At 43.3% G+C, this 15,298-nt stretch overlaps 1 protein-coding gene across 1 annotated transcript in view; it reads left to right on the forward strand.

Moving 5' to 3' along the window:
• The window catches only part of ADGRG2 (adhesion G protein-coupled receptor G2), a 904,627-nt gene that overhangs the window by 229,917 nt on the left and 659,412 nt on the right, over positions 1–15,298 (forward strand). Inside the window, exon 3 of the mRNA XM_069205012.1 lies at positions 3,290–3,901. Coding sequence (XP_069061113.1) covers positions 3,290–3,901 — 612 coding nt within the window. The remainder of the gene's footprint in view (positions 1–3,289; positions 3,902–15,298) is intronic.

Raw genomic sequence — 15,298 nt, forward strand, 5'->3', positions numbered from 1 at the left:
TGGCATCAGGGCCCTTGGTACCAGAGGTACCAGTTACAAGGGACTGACCTGGATGCCAGGGTGTGCCAAATGTGGAAACAAAAGTACAGGTTAGGGAAACAACACTGGTGCTGGGGCCTGGTTAGCAGGCCTCAGCACACTTTCAAATCATAACTTGGCATCAGCAAAGGCAAAAAGTCAGGGGGTAACCATGCCAAGGAGGCCTTTCCTTACACTATTTTTCCAAAGTATACTCTTCACAATTTTTTGCCCCAGATACAAATGCCCATAGAGTGGACTTTCAGCCTATTACTCCACCATTCAGTTTAAATGAGGTCATTGATGCCATCAACGCCAGCAAGAATGGGAAAGCACCAGGCCCAGATGGAGTACCAATTGATATTTATAAGTCTAATGTATAATTTTGGGGCCCTTTATTGACACAGGTCTTACGAGCCTGTTGTGCCACAGCCTTTATCCCGACCTGGCAGAGTCCATTATTGTCCCAAAATTACAAAAAGGAGACCGTCAAAATCCAGCATGTTATAGGCCAATTTCACTGCTCGACACCCTTGCAAAGATTGCAGGACGTATTGTCCTAAATAGGTTGCAGGAATGGATGGAAGCTAATAATACACTAACGGACTTACAATACGGCTACAGGGCGGGGATAGGGACTGTGGAACAGGCCCTGAACTTAGATATCCTGATTGGTAACTACACGAAGGCTAAGACAGGAGCTCTACACCTTGTATTTGTATACTTGACCTCGGCGTTTGACTGTGTAATTCATAGCAAACTTTGGCCCATTTTGCTGCATATGGGGGTAGACAATACAATAGTCCACTTTATTAGGGAACTATATTCTGGAGCTAAACCTAGGGTGTGTTACGGGTCTCAGGGGGAATGCACCTCTTTCTTTCCTGTAAAGCAGGGGGTACGTCAAGGTTGTGTTTTAGCTCCCCTATTGTTTTCCCTATACATTAATAAACTGTAGGCTGTTCTATCTCCTGTTTGTAGAGATCTTCCACAAGTCAGCTCCCGAAAGATTCCAGCACTCATGTATGTGGATGATGCTGTTTTGATGGCACGTACCCCTGGAAGACTTAGGCCTTAAAATCAATCATTCTAAAACATTTATGATGACCTGTGGTACAAAATCTGCAAAAAAAAAACATGTCATCCTAAAGGGTGTCAAATTAGATGTTATAGAAACTTTTTCATACCTCGGAATTATGTTTGATAGCAAAGGTACCTGGTTGCAAGCCATTAGGTCTAGGAAATTACTCTTTACAAAAACTATTATGGCTGTAAAAAAACTTGTCTAAAAAGATTGGTAGGGCCACACCCAAAGACATGATGACAATTTATAACACAAAATGTGTCTCTGTTGCACTGTATGGGGCAGGCTTATGGGGATATAGGAAATGTAATGCACTACAGATAGCTGGAAATTATTTTTGAAAGTCCATCCTAAGTGTGCCAAAATCTACCTCAACCTTGAAGTGCCATTCAGAAATGGGTGTAACATACATTACTGATCTCATAAGTATGCAACCAATTTTACTTTGGCATAAAGTATGGACTTCTGATTGTGCTAGTCTGAATAGGGACATTATAGAAGATGTTCAATCACTAAGTCATTTGTTGCAAAGTCCATGGCTGGATTACATAAAGAAATTTTTTACGGACCTGGGCCATCCTGAGTTTTACTTTACACCAGAAAAAATGGAAACAATTTCTTAGAAAGACCTGAAAAACATTTGCCTCACCCACCTGGCCGACTTGAGGTGGACTATTGAGTCAAAGAAATCTAGTGTAAGGAGGAATCTTCTGTTGCAGCAATCAGATGGCATGGAACCATATTTAAAATATGTATTGAACCCGAGGCATCAACATGTCCTCACACGTCTAAGACTAGAGACGTTTCATCGACTTGCCAGTTTTCTGCTTACCAATGACTGGAGTTCAGTTTTGGAAAAATGTCCTTGTGACTCAGTATCAGTCCAAAGCACAATGCATATAGTTTTTTTCTGCACATTTTATTCTGATTTAAGGAAAGTGTTTGTGATTCCACTCTTAAAATCTCTGCATTTTAAACAGTGCCATCCTGTCCTTATTCATTTGTTGTGTCTCCCATGAATTAAAATTTGTAATGGTCTAGCTGTATATCTGTGTGCAGTAATGAAGGCCAGATTACATCTCTAGGCAAAATTGAGGAGGCCTTCCATTTTAAAATGTTTTTAGCTAGGATAACACTTACTCGTTCTCCAAATACTTGTTCTTATTGATCTTATATTGTCTTTTAGAAGAATAACTGGATTTAGTTTTTGTAGTGAATTTTATTACATGGTATTAATTGTTGCATGTTTTGACCTATTTTATTTTATTTATACTATGTGGATGTCGAATGGTGTTAGCCTGTATATTTTATTTGCTTTTATGATTGTGAGATAAAATCGAATAAAGAATTTTGATGATGATGAAGTCAGTATCAAATTACTTATTTGAAGAAGGGCGCATCTCATTCACCACAAACATACTTAAATAATGGCCATTGAATTCAATGTCTTCAAATGCTCGCTAGCAGTGCCACTCAATGCGTTCTTTATACTATTTAAATCAATTGACGGGCGTGATATGTAAGAACATCTGATTAGCAACATCAGGCATGGTTATGGTTGTTGACAATGGGCTCCTAAATGTAAACTGTATACCCTTCTTCCAACATACTTTCTCTTCTAAGAAAATATTCTCTGCAGAAGTCTGATCTTTTATTTTGTGTTATTTTTGTACAAGTAACTCGATTGTGAGGCAGAAGGAACAATAGAGATGAACTAGCACATTCCCTTCTGTAGTGGTCCCTCTTGGTGTGTACTAGAACATGCAGTCTGGCCAATGTCTAGATAACAGGAATTGCATAGGGGCCAGACAATTGTGCACCAACACTTTCACTGCTTGTCAAAAGCAAAAACTGTATTTGCATGCATTGTTTAGAAGAGAGAATATAATGTTGCTTTTGCTGGTCAGTGCAAATGTTAAAATAGATGGCAGCCACAATTATTCCAGAGCTGGTGCAATCTGTGTAACATGGCCTCGGTTTTGGTATGTTTCATGATTTGGAATTGTTTTATGTAACAAGAAGCCTCAATCGGTTCACCTAAAATTTAATCTGATATGTTGGTGCTTCACTCTCAGTTTATTTTTCCTAGATACATGCAATTTGCAGAATCATTTTAAAGAAACGTCAAACGTGCAATTAAAAATGACTGCACAATAGATAAATAATGATCTTTGATTTCTTTTTTAGCTTGGACCGGCTTCCTTGGTGAATATAAAGCAGTGTTCAAGAGCCCATGCATGGAAACAGTGACATTAAAAAGGTCTTTGCCTTCACTTCCAGATTTCTTAGTTTGTGTGTACCTGAACTTGCCATCTGTGGTAAATCCCTGGTCAGTATTCACCTATAGAATAGCACCCTCTGATGCTTACTCTGAAGATGGCTACGAATTAGGACTCGCAGGAGACAGTGGTAGCTTGATACTGTGGATCTTTGGCAATCAAATTATTATTCCAGAGAAACTTAATCCTGACACCTGGTATCACACCTGCATACAATGGGAACACTCTACCTTAAATATGACCTTCTTCATGAACGGTGTTCCAACGTTTTGGAAAAAATTGAAAAATCGCTCCTCATTGTTTGGTGGTGGAAATTTATCTTTAGGTTGTTCTCATATGGCCGGAAAGAACTCATCAGTTTCTGTTGGACTCACTGGTGCAATCTACATGTTTCGGATGTGGGACAAAGCTCAAGCAAATGTTTCTCTGGGCTGTTCAGAAGGGAACACAATAAATTGGGCCACAGAGGACTGGATTTACAGAGAGTCTGCGTTTCAGATTGACACGGCACTACACTGTGGTGGGTACCATCACTTTATCTTGCTTTGATATCCATAATGCAATTTTTTGATAATGCAGAAATTTCCAACATGTCTAGAAGATCCTGTTCTTGTTTGATTTTAATTAGAAAATTGAGCAGCTGGTGGCTGGGACCATAAAGATCCCTTTTATCAACTTTGTTAGATGAGAATATGATGTTGGGTTCATGTTTTTCTGTCAGTATAATCCGCCATATTGTGAACGAGATGACTGAAGGATATTTCTTGAGAGTGGGCCAAATTCACCTAAAGCACACTCAGATCCAATTTCCCTTGCAACGAAGGGAGGGAATATTGTAATTTTATTTAGAATGTACATGTGTGTTTTCCATTTAATTTCTTTACTGGATCTTCCTGTAATAAAGAACAAGGGTAGATTTCTGGAAAGAAGAAACAAAGCAAGCATTCATCACTGGTCTTTCAGTTGTAAATGCTTATTACAAATCACACAAGAAAGTACGGGGTTCACAAGTTTGTACGGAGCTCTAAACAGTGGACATTTCCTAGTAGCTCCTAGACCTTGTTAGGTAAGTCGATGCTGGTGGGTACTATGGAGAGTCGAGATTCGAAGGTGGGGGAGGAGAAGGAAAGTTTCCTTTACGGACTAGGTGGTCTCACACACTATATAGTGTAATGCTTCATCATATGACCACCTAGCCCCACCCAGGTAGGACAATGCCACCCGGGCGGACTCAACCTCACTGTTAAAGGAACAGGAGGGAGTTTGTAAATTATCACTGTTCTGGAGAAATGTGGGATCCAGCTAACCTAGGGTATACTTAAAAACACCTAAGCAGTCACCTGTGCGAAAGTACACTTTTAATAGTGGTGACCGTTGGTGTGGGTAAAAACAAATTTGGGACACCTCTGTGAGGGCAAGGACTCACAGGGTCGCCTATCTAAGAGTAAATGGCCAACTTATTTCTGCCCTCTCTATTGAGCCATGGAAGGTCTCAGGGCATTCGTCAGGGCCTCTGATCCCTACGCTCATAAAATATGAGGGAAAAAGGACTACTCTGTGCACTGGGAGAGTACGTGGAAGAGGGTGCAAGGAAGGGACATACAGATTTTACTTTAATGGCTATGCTACTTACTTCATCTGCTGATGCCAATGTAAATTGTGTAACTCAGCTCTAATATTTCAAGCTTTTGTATATATTGTTTGCCTTTATTTGCATGTTCCACGTTTCGTATCTGGAAGGAGGTACAGAATGCAAATGCCTTTCTTTAGCAGAAAAGTCAATTGCTAATGATTCACACAATTCTGCCGTGGGAGTCATTCAAATGAAGCAGCAGCTGGGGTTCGTTTACAAAAAACTAAAATCTCTCTAGAAGTATTGCTTGCTGATAGGATTCCAGAAGTATAAAATGCTGCTTACATTTCCTTGACAAATATTTTATATTTATGAAGAGCCTCAGCATATTTCACTTTCTTCTACAGGTTATACGTCTTACACTGTGTTCTCTCTAAGGCCTTCTGTTTCCATTTTCTAGATTTTTTCATACATTAATTTACCAAGTGGCAGCGGTCTTCCCACAAAAGGATTAAACAATTCTATGTGATGCTACTTGATTGGTAGATTCTCCTATCCATTGATTGATCTCTTTAGTGGCTGTGTTTACATCTGCGCAATGTCATGTAGACTCATTTCAGCATATTGAGCATTCATGTTTTTCTCTTGTAACTCTTAATCATGCGCCCTTGGGCACTCAGCTTTGATGTGAGTTGATTCTGAATAGTGAGTTGTTCAGGCACTGTTTGGCCAAAATAAAATAATGGTCCATAAAGACCGCAAGGAACGCGTAAAAAAAAAAAAAAACGTGAGTTTGATGATCTAAAAAATCCATGCAAGATTAGTAGGATTATTTGTGCCTCATTTGATTATTTTAAATCGATTTTGATGTTAAAGTCACCAAGGGCAAGCTATTTACCGGCTGTTGGCCCGATCATATCTATCAGCTGACTAAAAGCAAGGATAAATTCATTACAGAGTACCTTACATTAACGTTTTGTTTGAAATGAGAAACTTTACTAAGTGCTGCATGGTGCCAGGGTGGCCTGTTCACCTAGGCAGTTGCCTAATACTCCACAAGTTATGTGGGGTGCCAAATAAATTGCAGCTGCCCGTTGCTAGCTTGGTCGGGGAGTCCGTTGCTGACTGATAGTCCAGGGCCGCACCTGCTTCTTCCTAAATGTAATTATGAGGCGTTTTGCCCTGTTTTGTGTTGCCATGAGAGGTGCCATGGGTCTCACAAATGCATTATATTACAGTGGAAAATAGAACACTATTTCGTAGGAAACCAGGAGATAATGGCAAATGTTTGCAAACAGACTAACGTGATAAGATAGCTAAATAATGACCATGTTCACAAAGGAGAGTGATAGCTAAATAATGACCATGTTCACAAAGGAGAATGATAGCTAAATAATGACCACGTTCACAAAGGAGAGAGAACAAATTTTTTAAAAGAGTGCTAGAAATGCTAGGCCATTACTAACCTTAGGTGAAAAAGAGAACAAGGCATTGAAAGCTTTGAATGGGAAGCTGCCCCTATTGTATGGAAGCATCAGGTTAACTCGGCTTGTGTTCCATATGTTTGTGCTCCGCGGTAATTGACGCAATCTAATCATGGAGCTGTAGAGGTGCACCTACGTGTTGAACTGCACAACGGAATTAAAACTGTGACCCAGTACGAGCACGGTGTCATATATGGGAAGAGCAGGAGGCTGTGAAAAGGCCTTACAAAAAAAAACAGTTTTCCGAGGACCTACCTTACCAGTGAAGAGAAAAAAACTATTCTCTTTAAACAGTCACATACAAATAGGCACTATGTATTGCTGCTTTGTTTAATGACGACTCCTTGATTTTTATGAAATAATACAACATCAGTCACCGGGTGGACCCTTTAAGATGCTACAGTGCTTAATTTGTGTTGGTGTTTGCCGGTGCCTTGCACCTGCATTTATATGTAAACACCATTACTTACGTATGACAATCTCTCACATGGTGGTGCTATTTGTGAGTAGAACTCCTCAACACCACGTTCAATAAATTTTTAAAAAAGCATAAACATGCGATGTTTTCAGAGTAAATGACTTATAATGCTTGTATTGTGTGATGGTTCAAATTTGGACAGAGGGTAGTGCCAAATGTAGCCTCCTGAGAAAGTATCTCATGCCTTGGCACTTACATTATTACAAATTAAGCACTAAAGGCAACAACACTTTTTTTACAAGAAGGGTAGTCGTAGTGGAGTACTAGGGATGAAAATTACTGGGGAAGAAAACACTCGAGGATTCTGGTACATACTTTTTTAGATAAACACTGACTGGTACTTGAAGTGTCTCTTACCACTGTCTAAGATGGTAAAATGGCGTTACTTCAGCTCTTCATCTAGTTAAAACACTAACCAGCCCAAAATTATGGCAGAAACTGAGTCTTCAATTGGCACTTCCACTTTCCACTTTATGGGATACTGTTCAAGGAAACACATAATCTAACAGTAGATCAAAATAGGCAACTGAAAGTTTTCTAAAGATTTCTGTAGTGCGAAGCAAAAGAGATGCATACAAAATTTGCTTGGGAAAGACAGACGTTAGCAGACTTCTCATGGTTGTATGATGGAACTACACATTCCATTGTAATGCATACCATTACCATGCGTGTGTTACAGTGGGAATGCCATTAGCACACAGAACCTTTACCGCACACTTTTTTTTTTTACAACTAATATGCATTTACCACACATGGCTTAACAAGGAATTTTGTTATAAAAGAATGAATGTTAATGGCATATGCATGGTAAAGGTTTTCCCGGGCCCATGCCCTGAGCTCTTAAAGAGGACTCCAGCGTGACCCCACATGGCTCCCAGCCTTCTAAATAATACCCAGCACCTGCTCTGAGTCCTTCAAACCGGACCCCTGCACGTCCCACCTTACCCACAGCCCTTCTAAAAAATACCCATCCCCTACCCTGAGCCTTAAAACTGTCCCTGCCCCAAGCCCTAAAACTGAACCCCCCACCCGCCCTAAAACTGTATCTCCCCTCCCCAAGCCCTAAAACCAAACCCCCGGCCCAAGCCCTAAAACTGTACTGCCTGCCCTAAAACCGTACCCCGCCACCTGGCCCAAACCTTAAAACTGTATCCTCCCTTGCCTCACTCACCACCACGATGAGCCAGCTATTCTGATGCACAGTGCAGGCCGTAAAGAGGATACAGAAGGATGTCTCTCTTTCCTCTAGCGGCGCTGATAGCCTTTACCAGCCTGGTAGCCTTTACCACCAGTACAACGCATGTGCCCTTAAAAGCAAAATTAATTTCAAAGGCATGCGTGGTAAAAGCATGGCGTTGTAAAAAAATGCACGGTAAAGGCCATGGGTGGTAATGGTGCATGCCTGGTAATGCATGTGTGGTAAAGGCTATCTTGATAACAGACACGTAGTAATGGCTGTTTCCCACTTCTGACAGCCTTATCAAAGTTTGCCATGATTTTCCTCCCCATGATGTTCTGATGGGGGCGGACTTGTTAAATTAGTATTGTTTTATAACAGACGTTTAGCTTTCAAGAACACTTCCCTTTTGTAGTGTTTACCCTTCTTCAGTGGCTGTCACACAATTCCATAATATTTTGTGTTACTATTTTTGCCCATTTTATATAGCTAAAGGTCTTACTAGTGGATTTGTTCCGAATCTTCTGAATGTGAATTTTGTGAAGATTTTATAAAAATAATTTCAAAGAAGGGAAACAATAAGTCTTGGATCCAGTTGAAACACATTATCAACAAGTGGAACAAGGCAGAACAGGCACCTACAACTCATTCCTCTCACAGTGTCATCTTAAAGATGTTGGGGACCCTGGGCAAGGAATATTTTGTGGCCCTCTGTTAAAAACTATTTTGAATTGTATTACCCATTTCATTGCTAATTCAGGTCCTGTGATGTCAAATAATACCAAATTTAGGTTAAGGATTGAGATCCAGAAATACATAGAACTGAGCTGGAGAGAAAGTTCACTCTCCCAGGTACCCAAAGGAAGACAGGCCCTGGGCAATTGGCCACTTTGCCTAGGCCTTGAAAACTTATCTTCCCAGGATAATGTGAGGTGAAGCCATGCGGAACAGTAAGGATTTACCAACGGCAGCCAGTAGGCAGCCTGCAAATAAAATGTCTGTTTCCTGCGACTATCAATTCACTTCCACCAACCGTCAGCTATGTCATGAAATGGGGACTTTAGTAACTATTGGTAGAAGGGGCTCTTCTTTGGGGAATAGACCTATATCCCAGAGTCAATTTTGCTGTGGAGAACCTGTAAAAGTAATCAAAGCACAAGTCTCCTACATAGGAATACATACCTGGTTGATCAGAATTGATATAATCAGGAGGGTCTGGATGGCACATGGTTGCTGCACCAAGGTCTTTCAATCCTACACCACTCAAAGAAGATTTGTTGTGTCTTATGCTGCCACAGTCACAGAGTCCACAACAGGGATCCTATGTACTGCAGATAAATATGGGTCTGGTGATATGAGAATACAAATGTCTGCTGAACTTCCTAACAACCATGTGTTTATCAAGACTTCACAGTTGGACTTTCCTAGTTTACTTTTTAACTCTTAGGCCTTGATTCCCAGTTGTAAGGTACTGATAGGGTGGGTGCAGATTTACAGTGCCATGTGCTAAATTCACACCTCTACTATGATGTTTACAATTTAAGCCTCATGAAATGGGTAATTGCTGTGTGGGACCATATTTACTGTTTGTAAAACCACACATAATTCCATAGGGTATAACACATACACTTACCACCTGGTGTGATCAGGTGGTAAATGTATGTGTCTGCCTCAGGGTGAGTTGGGGGGGAATTGTTGGGGAGTAGGGGAGGGAATGGAAAAGTAAGTTCTGTCAAGTGGGAGCACTGTAAGCACCCCCTGCCAGTTACAGTTAAAAAACATGGAATGAGGCTTGGCAGCTATTGCACCCATCGCTCATGCAAGTTTACTGGGGTGCACTTAACACCTCTTAAAAATTGGTTCCAGTGATCCCACACCTAGAAAAAACAGGTGCTGGAACACTGGATCACTCTGATTCAGGGGGAGCAGCCACAGCCTAACCATAGGGGCTGACGGGCCATGCCCCCTCACCTTTTGCCTATCAAGAAGAGTGTCTCTCAGGCTGAGCAAAGGTCTGCCCGACAGACACACTTTGTCAGGTTAGGCAGCCAGGAGCTAGACAAGCACTAAATGTTCAGGCTTCTGACTGCCTGAGCTGAACTTTGCTGGGATGAAAATGTCACTGCTTCAGTGGGAGTGACCTCTTCATTCTGCAAAGCAAGTTGAGGCTTTCCTCCTCATGATGAGGGGGAGCATCACTGATTGCCTGGGACCTCTAGTCACTTCAGTTTTAAGCCCTGAAATGCTCAGTGATGAGTGTCAATTAGTGAAACTTCATGACCAAGTGCGGCGGAGTCAGCAGATCCTACTGTTCCCATCCCACCCTGTGACAAGGGACTTCTGCCTTCCCTTATTGGCTGGCAGCAGTCCCAACCTTCCTGGGTCCTTTGAGGCAAAGCTGCAGGTAAGTGTGATTTTTTAAAATTTTTATTTGTCTGGTGCTTGTATAAATGTTTGGTAGTGAGTCTTGTGTATGTATGTATGTATGTATGTACGTGTGGCAAATGCATGAAAATGAGTGTGTGTATGTGTGCGTGTGTCCCATCCACCCCACTCCTTGCCAAAAGTATCGGCCACCACTGAGGTAGAGTGGAATTCCATATGGTTATTCCACTCTGTGTTAGCTCCGTATTTAAACAATTTTCAGGTATTTTTTCTGTATTGCATGCATCAGTTCAATTGTCCTTTAATTTTTGTGTTCCAATTAGTGTCTTTTAAAGTTTGTTAGTGTATTTTTTCCTTTTTATGTAGCTACTGAATAGATTCTTTTTAGTTTTTTTACTCCAAGTCTAGAGTCTGAATATTTTATGTAACAGAATTAAATAATATATCTTTTAGCTGTTTACCCTCATTATTATCTGGGTCTTATGTTTGGCTGGCTACTAAGGTACCGACCTGCTTACCTCCCTACAGATAACATCTTTTTTTTGTCTTTTTATTTTTCATTTTGATAACATAAAACATGGCGGACTTCGTAAACATATAGATCTCAATATAAGTAAGGCTGTACATGAGTGGTTCCATTCTTTGCTGTACTGTGTATATAGGCAAACAATTATGTTTAGCAAGCATCAATAGGGACAGTTCATCTCTCCTATAACAGTTCTGTTTGTACACCCATTGGTGACTGTGAAGGCCTCTCAACTCTTGGCCTATCTGTGTTAGAGATTCCTGATGCATCTCATCCCTCGCTACTGTCTGAGTCTGTCATTACTGTGTGGTCAGGATTTAACAATTTTTCACAGAGAGCTCTCCAGGCAATAGGAGCATCTCCTAGTCTGTTGTTCCTCCTACTAAGTCTTATATGCGTCTCTTCCGCTGGAGACCACTCTGCCACATCCTTGTGCCGACAATCTTTTGTAGGGGCTCGCTGTGTCATCCATTTAATGGATACTCTTCACCTCGCTAACAACTGTCAGCACATCAACTGTCCGAATGTATTTTTTTAAACTCTTTTTATTGAAAAAGGGTCAGACATAGTACAGTTGCATTACCACAACAGTTCCGCAGGGCATAGCTGATAGCTTGTACAACCATCACATTTCAATCCTCCCAACTTTGGGCACTTTTACGGCCCGGTCTTGGTTTTGTATCTCAGGCCATGTAGTCAGTGTCTGTCTCTGATGCCCCAGTCAGTCTCTAATGTGATGGTTCTGGCCTCATGTGGCCCCTGGCCTTGGTCCACGGTCCCCATATTTTTCCTTGGGCAACTCCGACTTTGGTATACAATCTTTTCTGCCCCTTGACACCAGTCAAAGTCAGACTCCCACTGCTGCAGTGTTGGTGGGGGTCGGTGTCCCCATAGTCTTGCCACATTCCGCTTAGCCACTCCATTTCTCAGCATTGCCCATATCCTGGCAAATCTGGGTATTTACCTACCTTCTGTAATGTGCAATAGGATCCATTTCTCCGATATCTGGTGCTGAACTCCCAGTGTCTGTGTAACTCGTGCTGTGACCGCTTCCCAGAAGACCTGGGCCACCACGCAAGTCCATAGGACATGAAAAAAGGTGCCCGGCTGTCCACAACCTCAAAGGCACTCAGGCGTGTCCACCCCGTGTATTTTGTGAAGAAGTGTTCTGGAGCAAAATGCCCATTGTTGGATCTTCAATTGTATTAATCTTAATCTGGCCCTGATTGCTATTTCCTTTGGGCTCTGCAGTGCTTCCTGCCATTCCTCTTCTGTTAATTCTCCTAAATCCCTAACCCATGCTGCTCGGAACCCATTGTGTCTGGGGTGTGGTTTAAAAGTTTCTTATATGTGAGTGAGATAGCTTTTTCTGGCATATGTTCTGTGAGGAGCCTGTCTTCTAGGGGTGTGGTAGTTGCCAGTTGGTCCCCTTCTCTAATGTGGCATTTCAGGGCATGACCCCCCTGCAAGTACTTGTAGTATTCTGTTTTTGCCATCCCATATTCCTTCTCTTTGGTGGCAAAGGAAAAATATGCCCGGCCTCTCCAGATGTCGCTCAGTCTTTCAATGCCTAGTAGCTCCCACTTTCTGAAGCCCCCCAGCTTACCCACCTCTCGTAGGAGGTTGCTCTCCCATAGTGGGGTCTGATCTGTTAAGATGCCTCTACACCCTAGGGCCCCCATGGCCTCTCTCCAAGCCCTCCTAGCTGTCCGTGTGTGTACCAGGAGTGTTTGTTTAGCTCTGTGCCTATGTAGCACTGTCAAATAGTCTCTCCTGCCCATTTTGGATCTATCAACCAAATATGCGGGCTCGTCTCTGTCCGCAAACACCCATTAATTTATCACTGCCAGCTGTGAGGCCCACTAGTACTTGCGGGTGTGTGGGAGTGCTATCCCTCCCACAAAGACCCCCCTTTGTAGCTTGATCAGTGCTATGCATGGGGTTCCCCCATCCCATAGAAGCAGTCGTAGTTCCGGCCTACTTGTTGGAACAGTGCCCGTGGAATCTGGTATGGTGCATTTTGTAGTATATATAGTAGGCAGGGAAGGTTCATCATTTTGAATAGGCCCGCTTTGCCCATCAATGACAACGACAGGGATCTCCAATGCGAGACATCAGCTTTGAGCCATTCTATCCGTATGACTAGATTCATGTCCAAAAATGTCTGAAGGTCTCTAGTAACATACATTCCTAGGTACTTGAAACTATCCTGCATCACGGAGCTCTTTGTAGGCCACGGCAAGTGTAGCAAACTCTCTGTCAGAGGAAAAAGTACTGATTTGAATCAGTTTATGGAATAACCAGAATAATCAATGAATATTTGAAAGATGTTCAGCACTCTATCACTGACCGGGTTGGTATTGTAAAGTATAACAAGATGTCGTCAGCGTAGAGCAAAATGTGCTCCTCCCAGCCTCCGTATCCCAGTATCCCCCATATCAGGGGGTCCTCGTGGACCCAGGCCACCAGAGGCTCCCCTGCGAGACCCAATACCATGGGTGAGAGGGGGCAACCCTGTTGAGTCCCCTTATGCAAGGCGATTAACCGGGTGATCGTTCTGTTTACCCTTACTCGTGCTAATGGCTCACTGTATAGAAGGCGTGCCCCGCTGCTAAACTTTGGTCCGAATCCCAGAATCTTGAGTATGGCAAAGAGATAGGGCCTTTCAGTGCTGTCAAAGGCCATTGCGCCGTCAAGTGCCATGAGGATAGCCGCTATGAAGCGCGGGGTGTTTGTCATATGTAGCACCCCATAGAGTCTCCTAAGATTGAGTTGCGTACCTCTCCAGGGCATAAAGCCTGATTGGTCAGGATGAATCAGGGATGTTATTTCTGTCTGGAGCCTATTTGCCAACACCTTTTTCAAAATCTTGGTTTCAGCGTTCAAGAGGAGATTGGTCTGTACGAATTGCATCTGTTTTGTGGTTACCCCTTCTTATGTATCACCACTATGGTGGCCATGTGTTGGTCCTCCGGGAGGATCCCTTCCCATAGTACTGTTTGAAATATAGCCTGCAAATGTGGTGCCACCAAGGAGGCCATGGCTATGTACATTTCTATGGGGATCCCGTTGGGGCACATTGCTTTCCCAGATTGTAGGCCCTGCATTGCCTTTGCTATCTCCTCCACTGTTAAATCACCTTCCAGCGCCTTTCGCGATTCTTCCCCTAGTTTACTTAGCTGGATATCACTCAGGAGCTCCAGACATTGGGCCTGATTCTAACTTTGGAGGACGGTGTTAAACCGTCCCAAAAGTGGCGGATATACCACCTACCGTATTACGAGTTCCATAGGATATAATGGACTCGTAATACGGTAGGTGGTATATCCGCCACTTTTGGGACGGTTTAACACCGTCCTCCAAAGTTAGAATCAGGCCCATTGTCTTTCCCATTTGGGTGACTGATTGGTACAGTCCCTCACAGTATTTAGCAAATAGGTTGGAGATGGATGAACTGTCTCACCAAAGTATTCCCTTCCTTGTCTTCTATTTCTAGTACATATAACCTCTCTCGGTCATCTTCTCTCTAGCCACACCAATAATTTGCCAGACTTATCACCCACATCATATAGGTGTTGCTGCACTGCCGGTGCGTGGCTGCGGGCTGCCCTCTCCATCAGGTCTCTTAGTTCCTTCTGTTTTAGGCACATTAAGTGCCCAAGATGGCGGACACCTGATGCCTCTGCTCCGGGCCCGGACCTCCTGATATGCACAGTGTTGTGCACGGTCCTATTTGCACTGCGTCCCTGATACTACTGCCATGATGTCGGGGAGTGCTGAGAGCGAGTGGAGTGCGCTGCACCGATCCGGCGGGGATCGGAGGCTGAGTCGTGTGCTTGCTGGCCTGCACTGCTGCGGCCCGCATTGCTTCTTGCTACAGTTGAGACCTGGTAGGCCAGCAAGCATTGCAGTCGGGAGTGCGAATCGCCAGATGCTGGGCCAGAGTTACGTGTTTGATCTGGGGCGGCGCATGTGTGTGGGCCGCCGGGGGCATCTGGAGGTGGCCCAGGTGCTCGTTGTCTTGGGCCTGCACGAGGATCGAGGACCGTGGGACATCAGGTGAGTGCCTGCACGCAGCTCTGCGGCTCCCCCCCCCCGGCTGTGAAGAGGAAGCGCCTGGCGTCTTGTGGAGCGAGGACACCTGATGCGAGCTGTTGCTGACAGCTGATCGGATTGCTGAATGCAAGCCATTGTCTGCTAAATACCTGCAACAGAAGAGTGACTGGAAGGTGTGAATACAGGCCTGGATGTGGCCGGGTGAGGGACCGGAGCTCTTCATCATGGGCTAATCCTG

The sequence above is a fragment of the Pleurodeles waltl genome, chromosome 8 (genome assembly GCF_031143425.1).
Source record: "Pleurodeles waltl isolate 20211129_DDA chromosome 8, aPleWal1.hap1.20221129, whole genome shotgun sequence".
Classification (NCBI taxonomy): Eukaryota; Metazoa; Chordata; class Amphibia; order Caudata; family Salamandridae; genus Pleurodeles; species Pleurodeles waltl.